The 22,978-nt window shown below is 44.8% G+C and overlaps 1 protein-coding gene across 2 annotated transcripts in view; it reads left to right on the top strand.

Moving 5' to 3' along the window:
• Nucleotides 1–22,978, top strand: part of PAN3 (poly(A) specific ribonuclease subunit PAN3) — a 1,023,990-nt gene that overhangs the window by 72,532 nt on the left and 928,480 nt on the right. For both annotated transcript variants that reach the window (XM_086935164.1, XM_086935165.1), the window contains exon 2: nucleotides 18,856–18,977. In XM_086935164.1, the coding sequence (XP_086791290.1) occupies nucleotides 18,856–18,977 (122 nt within the window). The remainder of the gene's footprint in view (nucleotides 1–18,855; nucleotides 18,978–22,978) is intronic.

Genomic DNA, 22,978 nt, shown 5'->3' with positions numbered 1-22,978 from the left:
CGAAATCGCAACCTGGGCTCTCCTGATATTGTGTCTAATGGCGCGCTGTGGCATGAAGCCAGCTTGGTCAGGGTGTACAAGGTCAGTAATGTGGGGTTTGAGCCTATTGGCGAGGGCCTTCGCCAACACCTTGGCCTCGGTGTTAAGCAGACAATCGGGCGGTAGGACTCATGCCTCTCCGGTGGCCGCCCCGGCTTCAGAAAGACAACGACCTCCGCATGCCTCCAATCCGGGGGAAGCATACCACTCTCACGTGCCTCCTCAATGACCGGCCGGAAGTGGGGGGTCAGCTGCGTCGCATACTGTTTAAAGAATTCGCTCGGGAACCCATTCGGGCCCGGCGCCTTACCCGGGTTCAGTTCGCCCAGTGCCGTGGTTAGCTCTTCATCTGATAATGGCCGATCCAGCACCTCACGAACCTCATCTGTGACAGCCCTCGGAGGGAGGTCATCTATGAACCGCTGTACCATCTCAGCCTCCAAGCACTCTTGGGGAGCATATAGGGTCTCATAGTACAAGGCAAAGCTGCCAGCTATCACAGCAGGATCCAAGAGAGGCTCCCCGTCCGGCGCATCTATCTGGGGCAACGGCTGGGCATGCATGATGCCCTGACATATGCGATGCAGCATCTTGCATGATTTGTCGCCCCACTGATATATGCGGCTACGGGTAGCAAGCCAGGCTTGTCGGGCCTCGTCCAGCAGCACTCTCCTGCATTAAACCAGGTATTTTGACCACAGACAGCGGTGTCCAGTCGTTATACCACTATTGAAGGGAACATGGGAGGGAAGGGAACATGGTGAGTACTAAAATTTGATGTTTGTTTCGAGCCTGTTAATAGACTGCATTATTTCTATAGTTAAGCCTGTGCACAGGGCATATTTCAGCATTATTTAACACATCTCTAGTCACAGGCATGGCATTTACTGTGTTGGAAGCTACATTTGAGCTAATTATTTTAGAAACAAGGCACTTTGCCTTTTATTCAGTCAGCTTTTTTTGTTAGGTCTCGCCTATTAATCCCGCAAGGGATAATAGACGAGAGTATAGTGGGCAAACCAAGGTCTGAAACCATTGCGGATTTCGGACAGTTCGTGTGGTGACGGAAAGCGCGTCCACATTAAAGCCATCAGCCTCCCTCCCACAGGCATCTGTTGCTTCCCCAGCGTGCGCAGTGCGCGCTAGGCCTCACTTCTCCTCCCCCCTAATTACATCCCGCTTTCACTTTCACGGCCGCAAGGCTGTGAGCTTCACTTCAAAGGTGCCGCCAATGCTTGTTTTGCGTTGCCTCTCTGGCTTAAAGTTCTCACAAGGGTGGCTTTATTCCGATGAGGCCCCATAATACTTTCTTTCTAGATGTAACTTTCCTTTTCGCTTCACTCAGCTCCTTTGAAGTTCGTAGAACACTGCGTCTGCTGCTCCTTGGTGTCCGACTCCGAGGTATTCTGTTTACAGGTCCGTTTTATATGGTTATCGGGCTATAATGAAAGCGGGGAAGTGTCCAACATATTGGATAGATTTGTTTCAGTACATATTTGGAGACCGGGAAGAGTAACACCCTTTTACAGTGCTGTTTCGCTCTGACCCTTGTTCGTAAAATCAGTCAGATCGTAAAGGAGACAGAACTGCTTACATCAATCATTTTCTTTTTTTCATTTTGTTGCACAGTCATAGCACTTGCAGCTGTTTACATTCCCTTTCACCTACAGCAACACCCTCCTTGAATTGCGATCAATGATATGTAGCAACATTTTAGTTTCAGTTTCCTTTACTAAAAGTAATGTCGTAATACAGCAAACAAAGAGTCCTGTTTGACGTTTTCGGGCTGAGTTCACCATTCCTGGTACGTCTACGGTCTAGATAACGAATTGATTTTATATACGCTACCCTTGTGTTTCTTTTCTTAAGAAATAATTTAGATTGTTTAGAGGTGACGCATTTAGGTGTAATTATGAACATGAAACCGAAATGGTCAAAGTGTGACTTCACAGTTTTATAAAAGCATTGCGACTTAATCACAAACACCACTTCCAAGTTCCAGACACTGGTTAACTGCATGGGATCTCTGCTGTTTTCACGGCTGCCTGCCAAGAAGTAAAGATTCTCTTCCATTTAATTAACTGTCATTCAAATTGATGTCTGTGTTATTTCCTCGTCTCGTACATAACAATAAACAGATTAGAAACGTTATTAATTACGCAGCAGCCAGCTTGGTAGCCAGCACCCCAAGTAAAAGTGATATTTTTCTATTTGACTCCCAACTGCTGTTTGACTGGCTGTCAATGGAATAGTGATGTATGTTTGATTTTTTAAAGTCTACTGGCCAAATACTTTTCCAGCTCTGCTATTTACACTGCAGTCAATTAATAGCACAGAAACGTTACCATAGGTCCAGCTAAATGAGCCATATCTATACCTGTAAACAGTAAATTTATTACACTTAGTTACAGAGATTTAAATTGACAAATATGAGTGCAGGTACTCACCAAAGGAGCAGAGATTTGGGTGGAGTTTGGGGCTGGCAAAGGGTCGGTCGCACTTTGCAGGGACTCTGTTTTTCACCTAAGCTATGTATGCAAAAATATGCATGCATTGTAAGAAGGTCTATAGTATCTCACGATAAGTTATTACACTAATAACCATTTTTGTGCCTTTCTGCCCTCTGTTAGACTCGTTTTTTGTGCCTTTCTGCCCTCTGTTAGACTCGTTTTTCCCTTGTTTTCTGTCCTTCTGCCCTCTGTTAGACACCCTTTTTTTGTGCCTTTCTGCCCTCTGTTAGACTCGTTTTTCCCTTGTTTTCTGCCCTTCTGCCCTCTGTTAGACTCCTTTTTCCCTTGTTCTTCTGCCCTTCCGCCCTCTGTTAGACTCGCTTTTTGTGCCTTTCTTCCCTCTGCATCACCACATCATCACTCAGCACCACCACATTATCACCCAGCACCACAGCATTATTACCCAGCACCACCACATTTTCACTCGGCACCACCACAGCATCACTCTGCGCCACCACAGCATCACTCTTCGCCACCACAGCATCACTCTGCGCCACCACAGCATCACTCTGCGCCACCACAGCATCACTCTGCGCCACCACAGCATCACTCTGCGCCACCACAGCATCACTCAGTGCCACCACAGCATCACTCAGTGCCACCACAGCATCACTCAGTGCCACCACAGCATCACTCAGTGCCACCACAGTATCACTCAGTGCCACCACAGCATCACTCAGTGCCACCACAGCATCACTCAGTGCCACCACAGCATCACTCAGTGCCACCACAGCATCACTCAGTGCCACCACAGCATCACTCAGTGCCACCACAGCATCACTCAGTGCCACCACAGCATCACTCAGCGCCACCACAGCATCACTCAGCGCCACCACAGCATCACTCAGCGCCACCACTGGAATGGGTTTGGGGTGTATCCAGTAATGCAGAAACTGCGCCTGTGCAAAATGTTATGTTGCATCCATTTATAGCGCGCATGAATACTCATGAGTGTCCCTGCGCGATGCCACAGGGGTGCTAGGAGAAGCTTTCAAGCAAAGAAATGGGCCTTAAGTTTCCTTTTGAACACAACTGGGTCCTGGATAGACAAGGCATGGGGAGGACATTCCAGGCCGCACTAACCTGCACCAGAAAGAGCTACCCCCTAGCCTCTGATTGTTGAAATGCGGGACCCGGGCAAAACGAAGAAACATGGATCGGAGAGCTCACGAAGGAATATAAAAAGAGAAGCGCCTGTGATGATAGAGGAGGTCACACGCGTGGAGAGCACGATGGGCCAGAACCAGAGATTTAAATTTAACCCTTCCCGAAACGGGAAGCCAATGTAGAGAGCGCAATTGGTCGACAGCGGTGTTCCTCGCCGAAATGCCCAATAACAATCTGGCTGCTGTATTGTGAACCACCTGTAACCTTTTGAGCAGGTAGCCAGGGACGCTAGAATAGAGGGCAGTGGCGTAATCCAGATGTGACAAAATCAGAGCGCACGTAACTGTTTCTCTCGCTGCCTGAGGAAGAAGTGGGAAAAAGTTCCTGAGTGTCTTTAGAAGGCCGGAACAGCGGCTGGCCAGTTTCTTAACCCCTTCCATGCTGGTGACGAACCCCAGCCGTCATGCACTACAGTGCTCGTGTGCTGATGACGGCTGGGGTTCGTCATGGCCCGCCCGTGTTCGGCCGGCGGCCGCACACGGGAAAAATCGCGGCCGCACGGAAGGGGTTAATATGTGTCGAAGAAAGAAAGACTCATCAAACCATACACCCAGGGCAATGGAGAGTCAGGCGGCCACAGCTACTCTCGGAAGTCAGAGGGGAACTTGCTAAATAATAGGATCTCAGACTTCTGTTCATTGCACTTAAGCTGTGCATCCGCCAACCATCTAAAAATGGAGGCTAGGCACTGTTACGCTGCTGAAACAGTCTGTTGCTTTATCCCAAGTAAAGAGCAACTGGGTATCGTCCGCATAGGCCATCACCTTAGCCCCAAGCTCCTCTGCCAGATGTATCAATGGCGTAACATAGATGTTGAAGAGGAGAGGGCTAAGGGAGGAGCCCTGTGGAACTCCCGTAGTAACCAACTGAGGGGTGGAGGAGAAAGGAGGGAGCCAAATCTGATCAACACGCTACCTCCGGGAAAGACCTAAGCCAGCTCCAAACGGCTCCCGACACACCAATCCCTGCAAGTCGGGCCAAAAGAATTGCATGTGGGACTGTGTCGAACGCTGCTGAGAGATCAGCAACATTAATGCTGCTCTCCCGCCAGCGTCAATACGCGTAGATGGTGAAGTCTGGAGCTGCCAGTCCGCTCTGCGTCAGTGTAAGTGTTTCCCAAGAAACCCGTGGCTGTCGTCCCGCCCAAACCAACTTGATCATGGTTGAACGAATTTTGTTGAGAAAGTGTCCTGTGAAGGGGATAGGGACATTGACAAACAGATATATAGTAGTTTTGGTAGGATAACCATTTTGGGCACCACAATGCAACGTATCTGGGACAGTGGTAAAGTCCTCCAGCTACGCACTTTGTCATCTATCCAGTCCATGACACTTCCATAGTTAAATGTCCAAAGTTCTTTCATGTCATTTCTAATCCAGACCCCTAAGTAACTTGTCGGTCCAGTCGCCCAATTTATAGGGTACTCGGTGTTAAAGCATTGTGCCCCAGGTGTTAATGGAAATATGACCGATTTATTCCAATTTATTTCTATCCCTGGTAGTCCCCCCATAGTGCACAAGCTCACGTGTCATAGGAGAGAAGTTATCACACGGGTTTACCATGTATAAGGTGATATCGTCCGCATACATCACACAGTGATCCCCCGTGTAGTGAACCTGATGCCCCTGTCTGTGTGGTGTTGTCTAATCTGAGCCGCCAGCGGCTCAGTAGCGATGGCAAATAGTAATGGTGAAAAGGGCAGCCCTGTTGCGTGCCCCTTGTCATTGAGATCTGTTTAGAGACCAGTCCGTTTACTCGAAGACGTGCCGTGGGTCTGGTATAGAGCGCTGAATCTGTTTTATAAATAATGGCCTCATGCCCAGTCTATGCAAGAGTGGGAACAGGAATCTTCACTCCAAAGAGTCAAACGATTTGGTGGCGTCCAGTAGCGCAGCCCTGCAGGCACATGGGGGGGCGGGTAGTGCATTAGTGCGAATAGTGTCCTCAAATTATGAGATGTGGATCTCCCCGGTTTAAAACCGGATTGATCCGGTCTGACTATCAAGGGCAATAATGGCTGAAGTGGAGTGTAAAGGATCTTAGCAAAAATCTTTGCATCCAGATTGATGAGTGAAAGCGACCTATAAGAATTGCACTGCATGGGGTCTCTGTCGGGCTTCAGTATGGTGATGATGATGGCCTCTCGCATGGATTCAGGCAACATGCCCGACTCAGCAGCTTCTTGATAGACAGCTAGTAGCCATGGGGCCAAAATGTCTTTATAAAATGTGGCCGTTAGTCTGTCCGCCCCAGGCGCCTTATCGGCTGATAGGCTACCTGTGGCTTGTCACATCCTCTACAGTAAATGGGAAATCCATGTACTCTGTGTATTCTGCTGAACCACAGCAGCTACACCGAGCCAAAATATTCTTGTAGCGTCTGTCGGTGGGTGGGACCTAGAGGTGTATAATGTTTTATAAAATTCTTTCATGATTCCAAGATTTTCTGGCGGTGTTTGCACTGCAGTGTTCGTTGACGTTATGATTTCTGTGATGAACGTAGAGCCACGAGGTTTACAGAGTAAGGTTGCGAGCGTCCTGCCCTGTCTGTCCCCCTCCACATAGCAGCGCGCTTTAATGTGTTTGTGTTGGAATGTGGTTTCTCGGTTCGCTTGTTCTTGGTACTCAGTCAGTTTCGCTCAAATGTCAGCTAGAATCCCAGGGGTGGGCGCATGGTAAGATTGCGTCTTCAGCGCGCACAGTTCTGTTTCTAGTCTAGTCAAGTCATCCACTGATATCCCGGAGCACTCCTGACTGGCCTGCTATGCAATGCCCTTGTATCTCCACTTTAAACGCCTCCCATAGGGTTCCCATTGTGTCCACAGAGCCTGTGTTCTCCTCAAAGTAATCTGTTATTTGTGTTCGAAGCGTTTCCCTGAATGCTGTATCTAAAAGGGCATTGGGGGAAGTCACCACGTGAACGGTTGCCTGTAAGGCTGCGGTACTTCGAGGGTCAGCTCCACTGGGGAGTGGTCGGACAGCGTGCGGGCATGATGCCGCCCATCCACCACCCACATAAGCATGCCTTTAGTTGTCAGCCAGAAATCTAGCCTGGACCACGCCTAATATTGCTGTGTGACACATGTGCCCTCTCTGAGTGTGAGGTGGAGCGTACGCCAAGTGATGCTCCTGCAAAATGCCCTGCAGTAGCGCAGTGCCGCGGGGTGATGTGTGCGGGACACTCCCTCCCTGTCTCGAGCGACAGCACAATGTTGAAGCCCCCTCCCCACAGAATTGCAGCGTTTCCCTGCCCTGGATCTTTTGCCATATTTGTTGAAAAAAGGTGTATTGGGCCCATATGTATTCGCTATAATTACCGGTTGGTTGTATAACGATCCCATAAGTATGAGATTACGGCCTTCTGTGTCACTTACTGTTGTGCGCCTGCCAGGGCACACCCTTTCGGATCGATATAGCTACCCCACAGGAGTAGCTTGAGTAGCCAGAAACATGCATATCCCCCCCATCTGCTACTGGACATCTCTTCTTGGCGTTTGCGGTCAAGTGTGTTTCCTGTAGGAGACATATGTCCGAATTGTGCCTGGCAAGATATGTCTGCACTAGCCTCACCTTCCGGTGGTCATTAAGAATCTGGACGTTCCAAGTGATACAGTTTAGTTAAGACCTCGAGCCACCACGCACCGCAGTGCCACACGTAACCCAAGGCCCCAATTACCGGGTGTCAATTAGCTAAATTCCTCTTGTATCCTATGGTGTGGTATATCCTGCGAAATGCACCATGGCGATTCAATGGCTGTCTAATGTCTGCTTGGCAATTGTGGGTGACCGATCTGAGGTGTAGTGTAATAGCCAACACAAAACATAAACAATCCCTTCCTTCCCTCATCCCACACCAACGCCCCAATCAGGTTGTGTATTCCTTGGAGCCCCTCCGCTTCATGCCATTTAACATATAGCTCTCGGGATTCATTCCGTGGGGGCATGACGTCACCAGCATTCCGCCCTGTCTACACGTTGACAGAGTGGCAGAGCGTTGTACCTGCTTAACAGAACAGTTCAAAGCGAAGTCCAATTAGAGTAGCCAGTTAGTGTGTTATTCCGGAAACCTCTCCTGTCCGCGCACCAGGGCGCTCTCCCGTCCGTTCTCAGTCTTGTACTTTAAGTTTAAGTTTTATTGTTATGCGTTATTAATTAAAACCATTGCATACAGTAATTTTAGCAATAAAATAAAATCACATGGTGTTAATACAAAAAAGTTAAAAGAAAAAAAGTTTAAAATGGAAAGCTTTTATGTGTACATAAATCTTTGAAGAAATAATATCAAAGTGCATGTGTCCTTAACACAGTCAGCACTGAGTCTATTAGAAGGCAGCTCGGGGAGGAATTTCTTTTTAAACTGGGGAAGTGTTCCCATGCGACAAGTAAGACTACCTATAACAGCTGTTTTTAGCGTCCAGGTTCCATTGTGATGCTCCTGCAAAATGCCCTGCAGTAGCGCAGTGCTGCGGGGTGATGTGTTACAGGGTGGCTCAAATTGTGCCCAAAGGTGTGGCTGTTGCAGATTGGTTTTTCAGCTTTATTGCTATCAAAGCAAAACATTTTGTGAGGCAGCAGTTTATCTGTACTAGATTTGGATTGAAGCACAGCATCACTGCCTGCCTACAAAACCTGACGCCTTGCTGATTGAAGAATGTCTATAGTAACGTTTTCCGTAGGTCTTTTTAATTTCTCACATATGCATATGATGTGGGTAGGGTTCTCCATGCCGCTGACGCACAACCGACAGGGCTGGTCTCTGCCCCTTCTTTCTCAAAGGTGGTAGAAGCGAGCTGATACTCAAGTGGAGCCTCAAGAATCTTTTCTTGGTCGCAATCTTTATTACTGCCTTGAAATAGGTTTGGGGTTTGAGGACATCAAAGTTATTAAGCACAGCCCAACCATGAGCTCGTTTGGATAGCGCTTTCTTGTCCTCTATGGATGATATTAGTCTTGTTGACTTGGTTACTCATTTTTTAAAAGCCGATTTGACCATTGAAGTGTTCCAGGTGTCTGTCAAGACCAGTGTGCTAATGGACTCCTGAAGATTCATGTTAGCGGATAGCTTTCCAGAGCGTGAAAGCTCTACCCAGAGATGGTTATTCAGAGACCCCACTTCAGCAGCTCTTATTTTATGCCTGCTTTTTACAAAGGCTCCCTTTCTTTCTGTCACCTGGTTTTGGAGGCCGAATTCCAACCTGATCTGGGCTAGTGAAACATATTTGGGAGGCTGGAAGATCGCTCGATGGGCGGTTGCTATTGTGCTATCGAGAGTTACTGTGTCTCTTCCCATCAGTGATTCGCTGCCATTAAGTGTGGGCTGCAATTTTGCTCGCAAGACTTTAAAAAAAGGATAGAGCATATTTTCATGTGGCAGCAAAATTCATTCACCACCTGTACTGAATTTTGTTGTTCAATATTAAATCTATCTATTGTCATTAAATACTTAATTCATCATGAAGGTGCATACAGTTCCTCATCCGGATAATGACCTTTTATATTCTTTAATTTTCATCGTTGTGATCTATTTTGACTCAAATTGCCATAAGATCTTTACTTTGTCACCAGCATGTGCAGGTTTTTAGGTCTCGCTGAGCCAATGCGCTTGCGCATTGCTCCAGCGAGACTGATGTAGGGGCTCCAGGAAAGCCTGCCAGAGGGTTTTGGAATGCGGATTATGGCTAGTGCATGTGCGCCGGGCGCGCGCTCACCATTTGCTCCCCCGCCCCTTCCATCAGACTTGAAAGGAAGCCGCTCGCACACCACCATTTGTCTGAGCCTTGGCATCAGACTTCAAAGGAAGCCACTTCCCTGCCCCACCCCCCCATCCCATCAGACTTCAAAGGAATGCGCTCCCGAACTTGCTGGCCTCGCTCTTGTGAGCCTTTATTTACTTGTTTTCATGGTCTGTTCTTCATCCAGCTCTCTCTCTCTCTCCTTACCTCAGTTTATTCCTCTCTCTCTCGCTTTCAACCTTGTTGTTTCATCTTGTTTGCCCTGGCTCTTCTCTTCCATACAGGCTCACTTCTGTTGCTCTCTGCTTTTGCTCCTATGAATTATTTTGGCCTATCTCCAAACTCCTCCCTCACTGATCTTGGATCTCGGCCCCCTCCTCTTTCCTCTCTCCCTCGCCTCTCCCGCGCTTATTGTTCCTGTCTTCTATTCATTCATCTTCCTCATCCAATTTACCACCCTCTCTTCATCTCGCAGACATACTTCCATTCTTGGCTAAGAAAATCATTTCAGAATTGATCTGTGCCTACTCGTCTCTCTTCATAACCCATCTCATGCTTTGTTAATCAATGTTATATACATAACGAGGGTTTTGTTTACAGGTCTATTAAGAGGATACTTCCCTCGAGGACACCACCACATCACTCGGGGAAACACCACCACATCACTCGGGGAAACACCACCACATCACTCGGGGACACCACCACATCACTCGGGGACACCACCACATCACTCGGGGACACCACCACATCACTCGGGGACACCACCACATCAATCAGGGACACCACCACATCAATCGGGGACACCACCACATCACTCGGGGACACCACCACATCACTCGGGGACACCACCACATCACTCGGGCACACCACCACATCACTCGGGCACACCACCACATCACTCGGGCACACCACCACATCACTCGGGCGCACCACCACATCACTCGGGGGCACCACCACATCACTCGGGGGCACCCCCACATCACTCGGGGGCACCCCCACATCACTCGGGGGCACCCCCACATCACTCGGGGGCACCCCCACATCACTCGGGGGCACCCCCACATCACTCGGGGGCACCCCCACATCACTCGGGGACAGAGGACACCACCACATCACTCGGGGACAGAGGACACCACCACATCACTCGGGGACAGACAACACCACCACATCACTCGGGGACAGAGGACACCACCACATCACTCGGGGACAGAGGACACCACCACATCACTCGGGGACAGAGGACACCACCACATCACTCTGGGACAGAGGACACCACCACATCACTCTGGGACAGAGGACACCACCACATCACTCGGGGACAGAGGACACCACCACATCACTCGGGGACAGAGGACACCACCACATCACTCGGATCACTCGGGGACAGAGGACACCACCACATCACTCTGGGACAGAGGAAACCACCACATCACTCGGGGACAGAGGACACCACCACATCACTCGGGGACAGAGGACACCACCACATCACTCGGGGACAGAGGACACCACCACATCACTCTGGGACAGAGGACACCACCACATCACTCTGGGACAGAGGACACCACCACATCACTCTGGGACAGAGGACACCACCACATCACTCTGGGACAGAGGACACCACCACATTACTCTGGGACACCACCACATCATCACTCAGCACCACAACAGCACTGTCCTTGCTTTCTACCAACAAGCATTGCCATAGCCAATAGGACTCGCATTAGGAAAGTGTAAGCTATTGGCTTTGTGAATAACAATGCTATTAATTTATATATTTTTAAAGCCAACACATATTAAAAAAAATTGTCATTTACAATACCATTAGCTCACACTTTCCTAATGCGAGACCTATTGCATTGCAAATGCTTGTTCAACCTTGTCGATTCCTCAAAACTTAAATGCATCCAGGCTAACATTATGTTCCTGATAGTAATGTCTCGCAATCGGTTAGGTTATATCTTGGTTTTGTAGCGCACGTACATTTTGTAAGATACTTTTTTGCAATTAACTTGTGGGGCTTCCAATATACAGCTTTCTACATGGGCATTCGTGTGTAGGTCGTAAATGTACTCCTCAATGTGATATATTTATTAATCTTATGTTTTATTCCAATTATTTCACACACATTATTTTCTCCATGCTTACAAGATTTACACTTGGAGCAAACATTATGGTTACAAAGCAAAAATAAAAGTTTTTGAAAATCTTCCGTCTCTTTGAAATTACTTTTAGCCAGAATTGGTGCTTTCCGAAATAACATTAAGGGATAGGTTCCAATTTTCTCTTTCAAGTCCTTATCTTTTTGCAAGTATGCCATTGTCTCAGAATCATCTTTCTGTTCTATGGTGCTTACTTATTGTTTGCTTTGTCTTATTGCCTGATCATTCATTTTCATTTTCTTTTTCTGTTTAGTTAACAAAAGTTTCTCTTGCTTCTTAACACCTTGGATGCTAGGGAGATTACCCTGCTGTGCTGGGCCCTAATGTTAGTGGACATGATCATGACGAGCTCAGCTCGTCATGAGCACAGCTCCACTGTGCCTCATGACGAGCTGAGCTCGTCATGAGCATGGAAGGGGTTAATTTTAGAGCCTGATTACGAATCTGGCGGATGAGCTACTCAATTACAAATGTAATGGATATCCTGTCCGCTGGATTAAGAGTTCCATAGGATGTAATGAAATTGTGATTTGGCGAATTGTATATCCGTCAAGTTAGTGACAAAGTTCCTCAATCCTCCAAACTCCAAATCAGGCCCTTAATTTTTTTTCAGCCCGATCTAATACAGTTTTTAGAATAGCCCTCTTGCAAGAAAACAATATTATATTTATGAGTCATCATTTCCTGTTCCTTTGAACAATTTCTCCTGACTCTCAACATCCCTCCCCCCCCATTGGGTATATCTTACATTAGATGTCGAGCACGGCCATTGATAGCATGCAGTATGTTATTGGTTGCTGTAGATTTTGTAGTGTATTGTCATGTGCAGTTCCCATCTTAGATGAAAATTACAGTATAACAAAACTCTACACTCTCAGTACTCCTCATGCATGTTAGACAAATGTTGTGCATGTTCTAATTCAGATTTTTCAAGTATTCATTGAACCTTTCCTCCATCCTATATCAAATAATCGAAAGATCTAGAAAACGAACCACAAAATTATGTTCTTCAAGAATCTTTCATGTTGGTAGGCCCATGCATATTTTTTTCCCACCGCTATTGCATAAATTGGGGCCAAAAATTACTCAGTGCTATACTGCATGTGCCATCTGGAAGAAATAACTACAGGCAATAATTCCTACCTCATGATTTATACTGTTGCATTCATTGTCACTAGCAGGTCATTACTATCCCAAATATATTTTGTAAGTGACATAAATAGTCAGTGGTGTCCTGTAGATATGAACTCACTGCTTCACTTTTGGTGCTAGGAGCACATCATTCAATTTATAAGTTCTCTCAAAATAATAATAATCCAATTCTTGACACAATTGGGATCCCTGGTTATTTTGATTTTATGCAGTTTTTGTAAAACAAAAACAATATATATATATATATCTCTAGCTATCTCTAGCTATCGTAGGCACTGGTATTTTCAACAATCAGGTATCTGACTTCATTTTCTCCTAGAATACCTCTTACATAGACCTATGTAACCAGTTTTCAAAGTCTCATTTGATTAAATCCAGAAGATTCTCATTGTATTTCTCATAATAGTTAATGACAAGCAATTGTCTATTTGCTTCTGTTATATATTGATCTCTTGATTTAATGATAGCATTGCCCCCTTCATCTGCCTTTGTTTTTACAATAGTATCATCCTTCTTTAATTTCATCAGGTCCCCTCTTTTTGAGTTTTGGCCAAGTTTTCTTTTTGCTTCACTGTGTACCAACTGAAGTTTTCCAAATCTTTCATTACACAGTCCGGTACAGGTAGCTTCCCATAGGAAATGCATTTTCTCTTTTCCTAATAACTAGGATACTAAAATGCCATTGTTTCCAGCCATTGGGCAATGTTTAACATATAACGACTATTAGTGTTATTACACTGTCACATTGGACTTCTATTCCCAATGACTGGGATGACGTAAGCATGCAAGTGTATGAAAGATACCAATACTGTAGAACCACAGCTGTTTATTAGATTTTACAGATGTACTTTAGTGAACTGACTAGAAGTTACCCCCTGCCATGCACTGGTTATGACCTCACATATTACATCATGCATGACATGGATGGATTCAAATCCATTTTGGTGGTGGCTGCTCCAGACAGTGTTTTGGGCATTTTGAATTTATAAGTTACCCATTGATACCCTTTTACTTGTAAAATCTTACACACCTATTTATTGTAATATTTAATTCAATTCAACTAGTCTTTATTCGATCTTTTTCAATCATAAGACGCATAAAATACATACAAGTGATAAAATGGCATAAAATATAAAAACCGGGTCAGTAAGATTAAAATTTGAGAAATACTTTCCATTACAATTCTATACCATAATAGTACTTAAAATGGACTTAATGTAAGTAAGAGAAGAGCGGATTTGATCAACATTTTAAATCCATTATGGCACAAGGTTATAGCACTATCTCTGTGCAATTTACACTCGATCTCCAAGAGAAAAGAACACATGATATAAACCAGGTTAATTACACATAACAAAACCTACATTTGATTACATACTTTCCCTTCTAAGGGCCCAAGTTCAGCTAAAAAATTTAGCCATATCTATATCTACGACTTCACTAGTGTCTGTCTTTAAGATTCACAAAGCTGTTTGGCATGATCTTACACCAATTGTTTTGACATAACGGCTTAAGCCATTTGTGACGTGGGCCCTTGTAGGCAGGGCACACAAACAAGACATGGGTTAAGGACTCTTCTTGAGATGGACACCTATGGCATTTTGAGTCTGAATCATCCCCCCACTTTGCCGTAAAAGATTTTAAAGGGAGAGAGCCCACTCGAAATTGATGGAAAAGCTTCCTGTCACCAGGTTTCGTAACGATATCCCAATAGGTCTCCATCCTGTATTCATATTTCTGGTCTAGAAATAGACCAGTTAGAGAGCTACTATTCACTAGTGACAGAGACTTCTGGCAGACCATATCCCTATATAAAGTTTTAAAATCTTTTTTCGATGGAAACTAGCTCCCTTCTGGGTATTCCCACAAATGGCCGAGCCCCATATCAATTAGTGTGCTCTTAATCTTTTGCAACCATGCGATTTTTGAGGACGTATCAGCTTCTCTAATGTGCTTGAGAGCTTGGCAGAGGGTGATAACCCTGGCCCTGGGGTGGTCCATAGTCTATGCCAATAGGCAAGAGGTCTAAAACCCGCAGCCTCCTCAAAAGGAATACATCCCAGATCTAAAAGTAGGGGTTTAAGAGGAGACGATTGAGGAAGACCAGTCAATGCTCTTAGAAACTTCTTTTGGGCTAGGACTAATGGACCTAAATTTTCGAATCCCCAGAGTTCTGCACCTTAGATTATTAAAACCCTAATTTCCCCTTGGTAAATAGTGAGTACAGGGCCAACTGGTTTGGTATAGGATAACCGCTGTTCTTTTAAAAGGGCCCCTGCTAGCTGATTATGCCTTAAGACTAATAACTCTTATCTGTGGCTTCCAGGTCATCCTTTTGCCCATAATAACGCCCAGGTACGTTAAAGAATCAGTTTGCTCTAAAGACGCACCATTCATTTGTACTCTAGCTTTCACTGTTTTATGTTTATGCAGCACCATGAATTTGTAGTCTTGTCAACATTGACAACCAAATCATGATCGTTGCAAAATAAAGTGAATCTGTCGAGGGCTCGTTGCAGACCAGATTGTTTTTATAGACAAAATTGAAGTATCGTCCGCAAACGTTAAAATCGGAACCCTAGAACAAGCAAGAGTAGGGGCATCCGTTGGATATTCAGTGTAATATGAGATAACATTTATGAACAATGAGAAAAGGGTAGGGGCAAAAACACACCCCTGTCGCACTCCCTTGTTCACAGAAAACCTATCAGTTAACTCACCCTGTTGTCCCCACCTTACCTGGGCATAGGTAGACTCATGAAGCTTAATAATAAATGATAAAATCTCAGGGGGCATCCCAGCTTCCTTCAATGTGTCCCACAACTTAAAGCGGGGCACTAAGTCAAATGCAGATTTAAGATCTATAAATGCTGCATAGAGTGTCCCCCCAGCTAAAACCACTATTCCAATAAATCATCATCAATCTAAAAACTTGGTCAGTAGTGCTAACGTGGGAACGAAATCCTGCTTGATAGGTAGATAGAACTTCATTATCATCAATCCACCTATTTATCCTACTAAGCACTAATCTAGCGACAATCTTTTGCAGAGTGTGTATAAGGCTTATAGACCTATAATTAGTTGGGCTGGCACGGTCCCCTCATTTATAAATGGGGATAATTTCTGCCCCGTGCCACAGTGGAGTCTGTTCATAAAAGTAACTGTCCAGATTTTGGCAATTTTTGATTTTAGTATGTTGTAAATGTGGTGAACATGATCTACATATCACTATGACTCTAGACATGATTGAGTATCCTTGGGCATTAACCACCTCACTGGTTAATAATGGTATATCCACAGTAACTATTGATGTGTCTTTTTAATTGTTTTCACACCCATTTGTTATCCAACCTCCAGGTCTACGATGACTATACAGGGTATGTAGTTTTCACTTACCTTGATGTAGATAGCGTTACACTGATCCTGAAGAAGTGACCTGATCGGTTTGACAATTGAGACACGAAACATGTTGATCACCTGAGAGTAGGGCACATACCACTAGATACCTAAATACCACCTTTTAATTAGGCATTTTACCTTTGGAATAAAAGTTTGTTTATGACTAACTGACCTATTTTAATTCACTTATTCCCTTTGCATCTACACACACTAGGCCCCTCACCCCCACTGCACCCACTGGCAGGAACAAAAGATCCACGACAAAGAGCCCCGGTTCCGGGTGCCCGCCAGGTATTGCAGCACCGACCTGGCGAGGGGCAGGCTCAAATGATGAAGCATGACACCTAGCTTGCTAGGTGTGTGAGAGCCCTAGTTCCCACAAGGAGAACTCCCTCTCCTTGCTATGCACATCAGTGACCGCCCTGGGACCTCACTACCCTTTCATGCTCTCCACTTCTAACACTGAGGAAGTTTGTACTCTTCTTGATACTTAGCATTTTGGGCCTGTACGCTGGACCTCAATAAACTAGCCCCTCGTCCCTCTTGTTGTTGACACATGAAAAAACAGGATCCCATGACATTTTTCTTTCTTCTGGGACAAACATCACAATGTTTACCTTGGAAAACCATTTATTAATTTAATCGACCAACTTAAGCTTGTCAATTTTACCATATACCCTCATGTAAAATTACCTTAAACGGACAGACTGCTTTACATGTCCGTGCTTACCATACCAACAAATGCCAGAGATTGTCCTTGTATACCAAGGATGGCCATCATTATGTCAGTGGATAAATCCATAGTGTCGGGGATATCTACAATATGTTTGTGACTGCCACAAGAATGCTTGGACACCCATTTTGCAAGGTCTAGTTACCAAATTGTACCAGGTGCCCAGACAATGTCAAGAATGTTTGAGAATGGTAAAGAATGGCCTTCATTATCTTTAGGTGTTAACCGTTAGTCAAGAAATGCCATGATTAAGATGCCAAAATAGCTTTCACCTTACCAGGGCTGTACATCATAATGTCTGGGATGTCCACAACAAGTTAAGCATCGCTTTGTGCTATGCCAGTTATGGTAACAATTATGTTAGTGTGACCACATTTGGTCAAGGTTGCTCAAAGTAGATAAAGGATGACCCATTATGAATTAAGTCCTGAATTAAGAAATGTAGGCCCAAAAGTCTTAGAAGTATCTCCATTAAGTCAAAAACAGCATGCCAAGGATGGCCAGCAATGTGCCATAGATGACTCCTAGAGAAGACATGCTGAGCTTCATGTCAATAAGCGATTTACTTTGTTGATAAGGTACCAGTGGTTGAAGCTCATGAGCTACACATGGGTGACCCCTCAAGAAGAGCAATAAAAGGCCAGCAAATTAACTTTTATAGGAGAACTCTGTGAGATTATTTTACAGGCCTGTTATTGTGAGATTACTGGGGTTTGAGTCCGAATTGGTAGTCATGGACGGAGGTTTGCTGCCTTTTGTCTTCCAGTCTTAAGATAAGAAAGTATGTCAAGAGCTTACCATGCTACGAGTTGATTGCTGTCAAATGTATGGCAGAAGGCTCCAAAGAGCAGTTACTCTGAGCCATGTCCATGCACCTTGTCTACAAGTCATGCCAAAATATGTGATTATATTCCCAGAATTTTAGCTGACAAAAAAATCGTGTACATAGGTGGCTAATATTTACGAACCTTGCAAGCTAGTACATCCTGATCAGAGAAATTTGATTTCATGCAGGAACATTTTCTTTGTTCTGGTTTCTTCATCTCTGTTAGATTTTAAAGCATTTATGTCTGGTGTTAGTTTGTAAGGTTAGGATCCATTAATTGAAATATAACCCATGTGATTGTCTTGAAAACCTAGCACAGATTTGTCTTCTGAGGACATATATTTAGTACACCTATTTCATTGTTGTTTGAGGTAAATATCTGGAAAAGGGCTATCAAATGAAAAATAGATGGTAAAGGAACCTGGAACCTTATGGAATTAATAGTACAATATAGTTCAGGGTACCACGGCCTACCTATAATGGTCTTCAGTGTGATGCCTTTTTTGGCTTGGTGTATTATTCTGACATCAAATTCTGTTTCTATCATATTCTAAAGTTGGGCCTGGATAATGGTTCGTTGACCACGGCTTCTGTCTTGCTCATGCCCCCTCTAGTCAGTGTCTGTCTTGTTATGCATGATGAGCATATGCTGGTCCGTGTTGTTGAGACCCCCCAATCCCTGTACTGAGCATTTTATTTTTTTTAAACATTTTTTTTAACTTTAATGTGCATTTTTGTACAATCCACTTATTTTGTATTCAGTTTGTGGAAATTACAAAACAATAACATAACACATGTGTTAGGGTATTATCTTAGTCTGTGCCTTGTTAAACAAATTAGTAGTCCTATTCAGGTAAAACCGTGTCAATGTGAGGGAAATGCATTGTTGTCAACTAAATCATTCCTGCTACTGGGCTTGATTATTTTATATTGTAATAGGTAGTACTTTAAATTCGAAGCTTTTGTATGGTTCATGTGTGCATCTACTTTATGTAATCAAATATTTTTTGTTATCTCCATGTGCAATTATTGTACGATAAATAATTTGTGTATATATAGGTATAAGCTTATACCATTATTTTGTTTGTGAGATGTTCAAAAGAATTGTAAAAAATTGTGAATCAAATTTGTCTTTCAGTTGCTGGGATGGATGGTAGTACTTTATCTGATGCTAGTCTCACGGATTCCTACTTTAGCACAAGCTTTATTGGAGTCAATGGATTTGGAAGCCCTGCAGAAGCAAAGTATCCCATGATGCAGGTAAGGAGATTTTATATTCGTTATATTTCTTACAATACACATGCCAAGAATTACATTTTTCGAAGGCAAAATAGGTGTAGGTGCAAAGACAGACTTGGTCTTGGTAGTCTGCGTGGAACCATGTGTACAGCAGCAACAAGGGTAAAACTTTTTCACAAGTACACTAGTCCAGGTGTGCACCAAAGGACTTAAACTTGGATAGTCTGCGTGGACAGCATCGTTCTGAACTGAAAAGATTTCACAATTCTTATAGTCTTGAAATTTGTTAGAACGGGCTGACAGCACTGATAATGTAGCTTTGGGAGACAGTGATCTGGCATAAGTGTCAGGGTGACGCAAGTCTTTAGGAAGTTAGTCTTTACTCAGAGTCGGGATGTGTCTTGTTTATAGGACTTCAATAAATCGAGTGGAGTGGTGAAAGGGATGCGAGCAGGTGTAGATAGGAGGTGTGTTTTAAAAACAGTGAATGAAGAAAGCAAGTCTGTTTCAGATTTTGAGGGTTTGCATAGACCAATGTTTGTAACCTTTAGGTGAGGTCGGGAAAAGTAGCTGTAAGAGGTCTCAGTGATACCTTTCTCACTGCAATTCCAGCATTATGGCCCCTAAACTTTAGTTTCCATGAGCCGCTCACTGTCTGAACTCTTTTGTGCCCTTTATTGTCCCATGTCTACCTCCGTAGCCCGTGGTGCACTGTGAACCATTTTCACATGTGGTTGCTGTGTGCCCCTCTTATGCTCTTTGATGCCCACTGAACCACTCTTTCCACCATTGGTTTCCCCTGGACTCAGTCGCTCATTAAAATGCACTGTAGGTCCCTCAACCCCACTTGATCCTCCCGGGCTTCTCTACGCCCCATGGTTCCCTCTGTACCTTGTGCATTCCCCTGTGCTGCCCCACCCTTCTTCCCATGCATTCTTCTGTATTGCCCTTTCCTTCAATGGGTTCTGCCCCATAGCTGGTTTGGCCTTCGCCCATATATTTCCCCTCGTCTGACTTGCCCTTCACCCCGTATTTATGTCTGGGCTAACCTGCCATTCACCCCAAGAGTTCCCCTTGGCTGCTTCTTTGGTGCTAAGCCCTTGGTGTGCAGGTGGTTCAATAGATTCCAGAATGTAGTTAGTAAAAAGTTGGAATTGTCATGGAGGTTCTAAAGTGAAGAAACGTTGCAAGCATTACAATCCCATCAAAGTCTGCAACATATCTAGAATGTTAGGACTGATTTGGAATTAAATAGTTTGATGACATACTTAGACAAGGTATCATTGAGCAAAACAAGTCAATGCCATGCTATGGCTTTCTGGTCTCAATAAGTCTGGAGAATAGCATGCACGTGTCGACTATAGAAATCTGAATGATGCAATTGGGTGGAGAATTTTTATATTCCCATCTTGGTAAGGTGGATCAGGCCGGTGGTGTACCAGACTGGATCTTAAAGCTGTACATCAAAGTGTGGTGTTTGATCCACCCTTTGGTACCTCTGGTGGCACATTGCAATTCTGCCAGATGACATTTCACCTCACATCTGCCACTTCAGTATTTCAAAAGGGCATCCTGAATGTTTGAAGAAGTTGAAAATGTCATAGTCCTCCCTGTGTTGAGACACTGAGATAAGAGTTTTTTGTTCAGAGTGAGTAGAATGAAATATTTGGGTCATGTATAGACCAGTCCAAGTGTGAAGCAGAGATTCAAATTTGTATTGGTTAGTATTGTCAACACGCCTTCACGAAGGACAAAGGTCAATTTCTGTGTTTTGTTGGATTGTAAGGGTTTTTTTTAAAATTCTTGAAGAATGTTGCTGGTATTGCAGAAACATCGAGGAGGGCTAAACAGAACTAATGAGTTTGAATTGAATGATGCCTGCCTAGTTGCATTTAACTCTGTAAATGAAGCTGCATTAGAATTACAAGTTCTGAAGCCATTTTTAAGTCTCGGCCTGCGTAGGCTGCGCTTACGCAGTCTCGCTGGCGAGATCTTATGTTTTAGAGTGTGGGGCTTGAACCCACCCCTCTTCTCCATTGGCTGGCTTCCTAAACGGAGTCCAGCCATTGGAGAAGAGGGGCGTCTGTCCTGTTAAGCCCCGTCTTTTTGGGATTCGGGGGAGTGTTTTTTCATGTTATTTATCTCCTTTTCCCATTGGCTAGAATTTTACATTCCAGCCAATGGGAAGAGGAGAGAAAGAAAAACACGCCCTTGAATCCGAAAATGATGCTGCGTTTCTCCGAGGCATTTCTGCTTCACCTCGGAGAAACATGGTGGTGTGGAGCTTCCTGTTGTAAGTGCTACACCTCTTGCTATTAATGTGAAGGGACGCAATCCCCTCCTCACGCCAGCGCATATGTGCCCCTCACTCCGCGGGTGCATGGTCACCTGCACCAGTGCTAACTGCTAGAAACTCAGTGCAGGCATAGCCTACATACAATGCTTCTGTCCTTTCACTCCATAGAGAGCGTTGTTTCTAATTGTCCGAGGGGTGGTGGGGGCTGTTTAGGGTTCTCCCATCACCGGGGCCCGCAGCTGCTTTAGGACCGACTTTCCTCTGAGTCTGTGTAGGGTTGGACACCGTTGCCAGGCCCTGCCCCGTTGCAGCGACCGCCTGGAGAAGAGGACGAACAGACTCCAGAACAGGCGGACAAGCAAATAGCTGACCACGAGGGCTGGGGACACCCGCAGGCTGACCGTTTCCATATCTTTCACTGACTGATATAAGATGGTTTGTAAAAAGAAACATGTTTTTTACAAGTTCTTTGTCATTGACTTGCTTTGTTCTGAATAGAGTCAAATAATCTCATGTTGTCATAAAAATTAGAAGAGCCGGCGTAAGCACGGCAGCCAAGGGAGAGCATACGGCCTTAGTTGCCGACTTCGAATCTGTTGAAACGGCTTAGAGTCCCAACATGGTCTAAACATTCGGTGATTCGGTACACACCATCTAACCACTCCGTGCCTTAAAAGCATGAAGCTGACTTTGTATAATGTACCTGGCAACAAGAGGGAGGAAAAAATGGGGTGAAGGAGGTAGGGTGGAAAAGTGTGATATGGACAAGAAAGAGCAGCAGAGGGTTGGAAAAAAATGCGCTCTCACGGAGTGCGTAAACAAAAAGAAGTAAGCTCTCGGCATTGCGTGGCGGGCAGGGAGCAGCATTGTGTGGCGGGGACCGGCTTCCTTTGAAGTCAGATGGTGTACGATGTGCACCCGCCTGGCTCACATGCACTGTAGGCAATCCACCTACAAAAGCCTTTGGGTCCATTTCTGAAAGCCCCTTACATAAGTCTCGTAGCCAACGCATGCGCGATGGCTAAAACGAGACCTAAAAATATTGGGTTATGAGCTGCCTATCATGGGCATGCATGGCCATACCCTCACCCCTAAACAAAATATGCTGACTGTCTTTCTGCCTCCCCCCTCACGGGGTGAATGATCAAAAAGCCCACTAGACACCAGGGATATTTTCTTTTTAATAAAAATAAATATGGGGTGGGGGTACCCACCATAGGCATAGCCATACCCCCACCCCACAAAAAGGGTGAACAGTCTTACTTTTCCATGTGACACGGATAGGGGAAATTACCCACAATTTGTCCTCCTGAATTCTTCCCAGGCGTGTGAGAAGTTGGCCTTGTATATGATGTTCACTATTCTAGTGACTTATTCATTTATAAACATTTTGGCATTTTTAATCATGCACGGTTAGATTTAATCCAAAAGCAGCAAAAATTGAAAAAAACATATTATAGTATCTACATGTACTCAAAACAATACATAAGAAATTCATCGGACGTGCTCTCAGAGAGAAGGAGGGAGAGTGAGTGAGTAAGTGAAAGGGACAGGGTAAAGGTGTGGTGACAAAGTGGTTACATCCAAATCGACACTTGAAAAACCTCTACTAGCAAGTTAATGAGCAAAGGTTCCCAAAGTCACATCACACATAGGGAACAAGAGTCCATCGTTTAGTTGGTTCCTATGGTGTGTAAAGTGAAGGCGTAGTTCTACGTTTCGACCC

Source organism: Lissotriton vulgaris, chromosome 8 (genome assembly GCF_964263255.1).
Source record: "Lissotriton vulgaris chromosome 8, aLisVul1.2, whole genome shotgun sequence".
NCBI classification, from domain to species: Eukaryota; Metazoa; Chordata; class Amphibia; order Caudata; family Salamandridae; genus Lissotriton; species Lissotriton vulgaris.
Note: the sequence above shows the minus strand (reverse complement) of the source record. Positions and strands in the feature narration are given on the sequence as shown.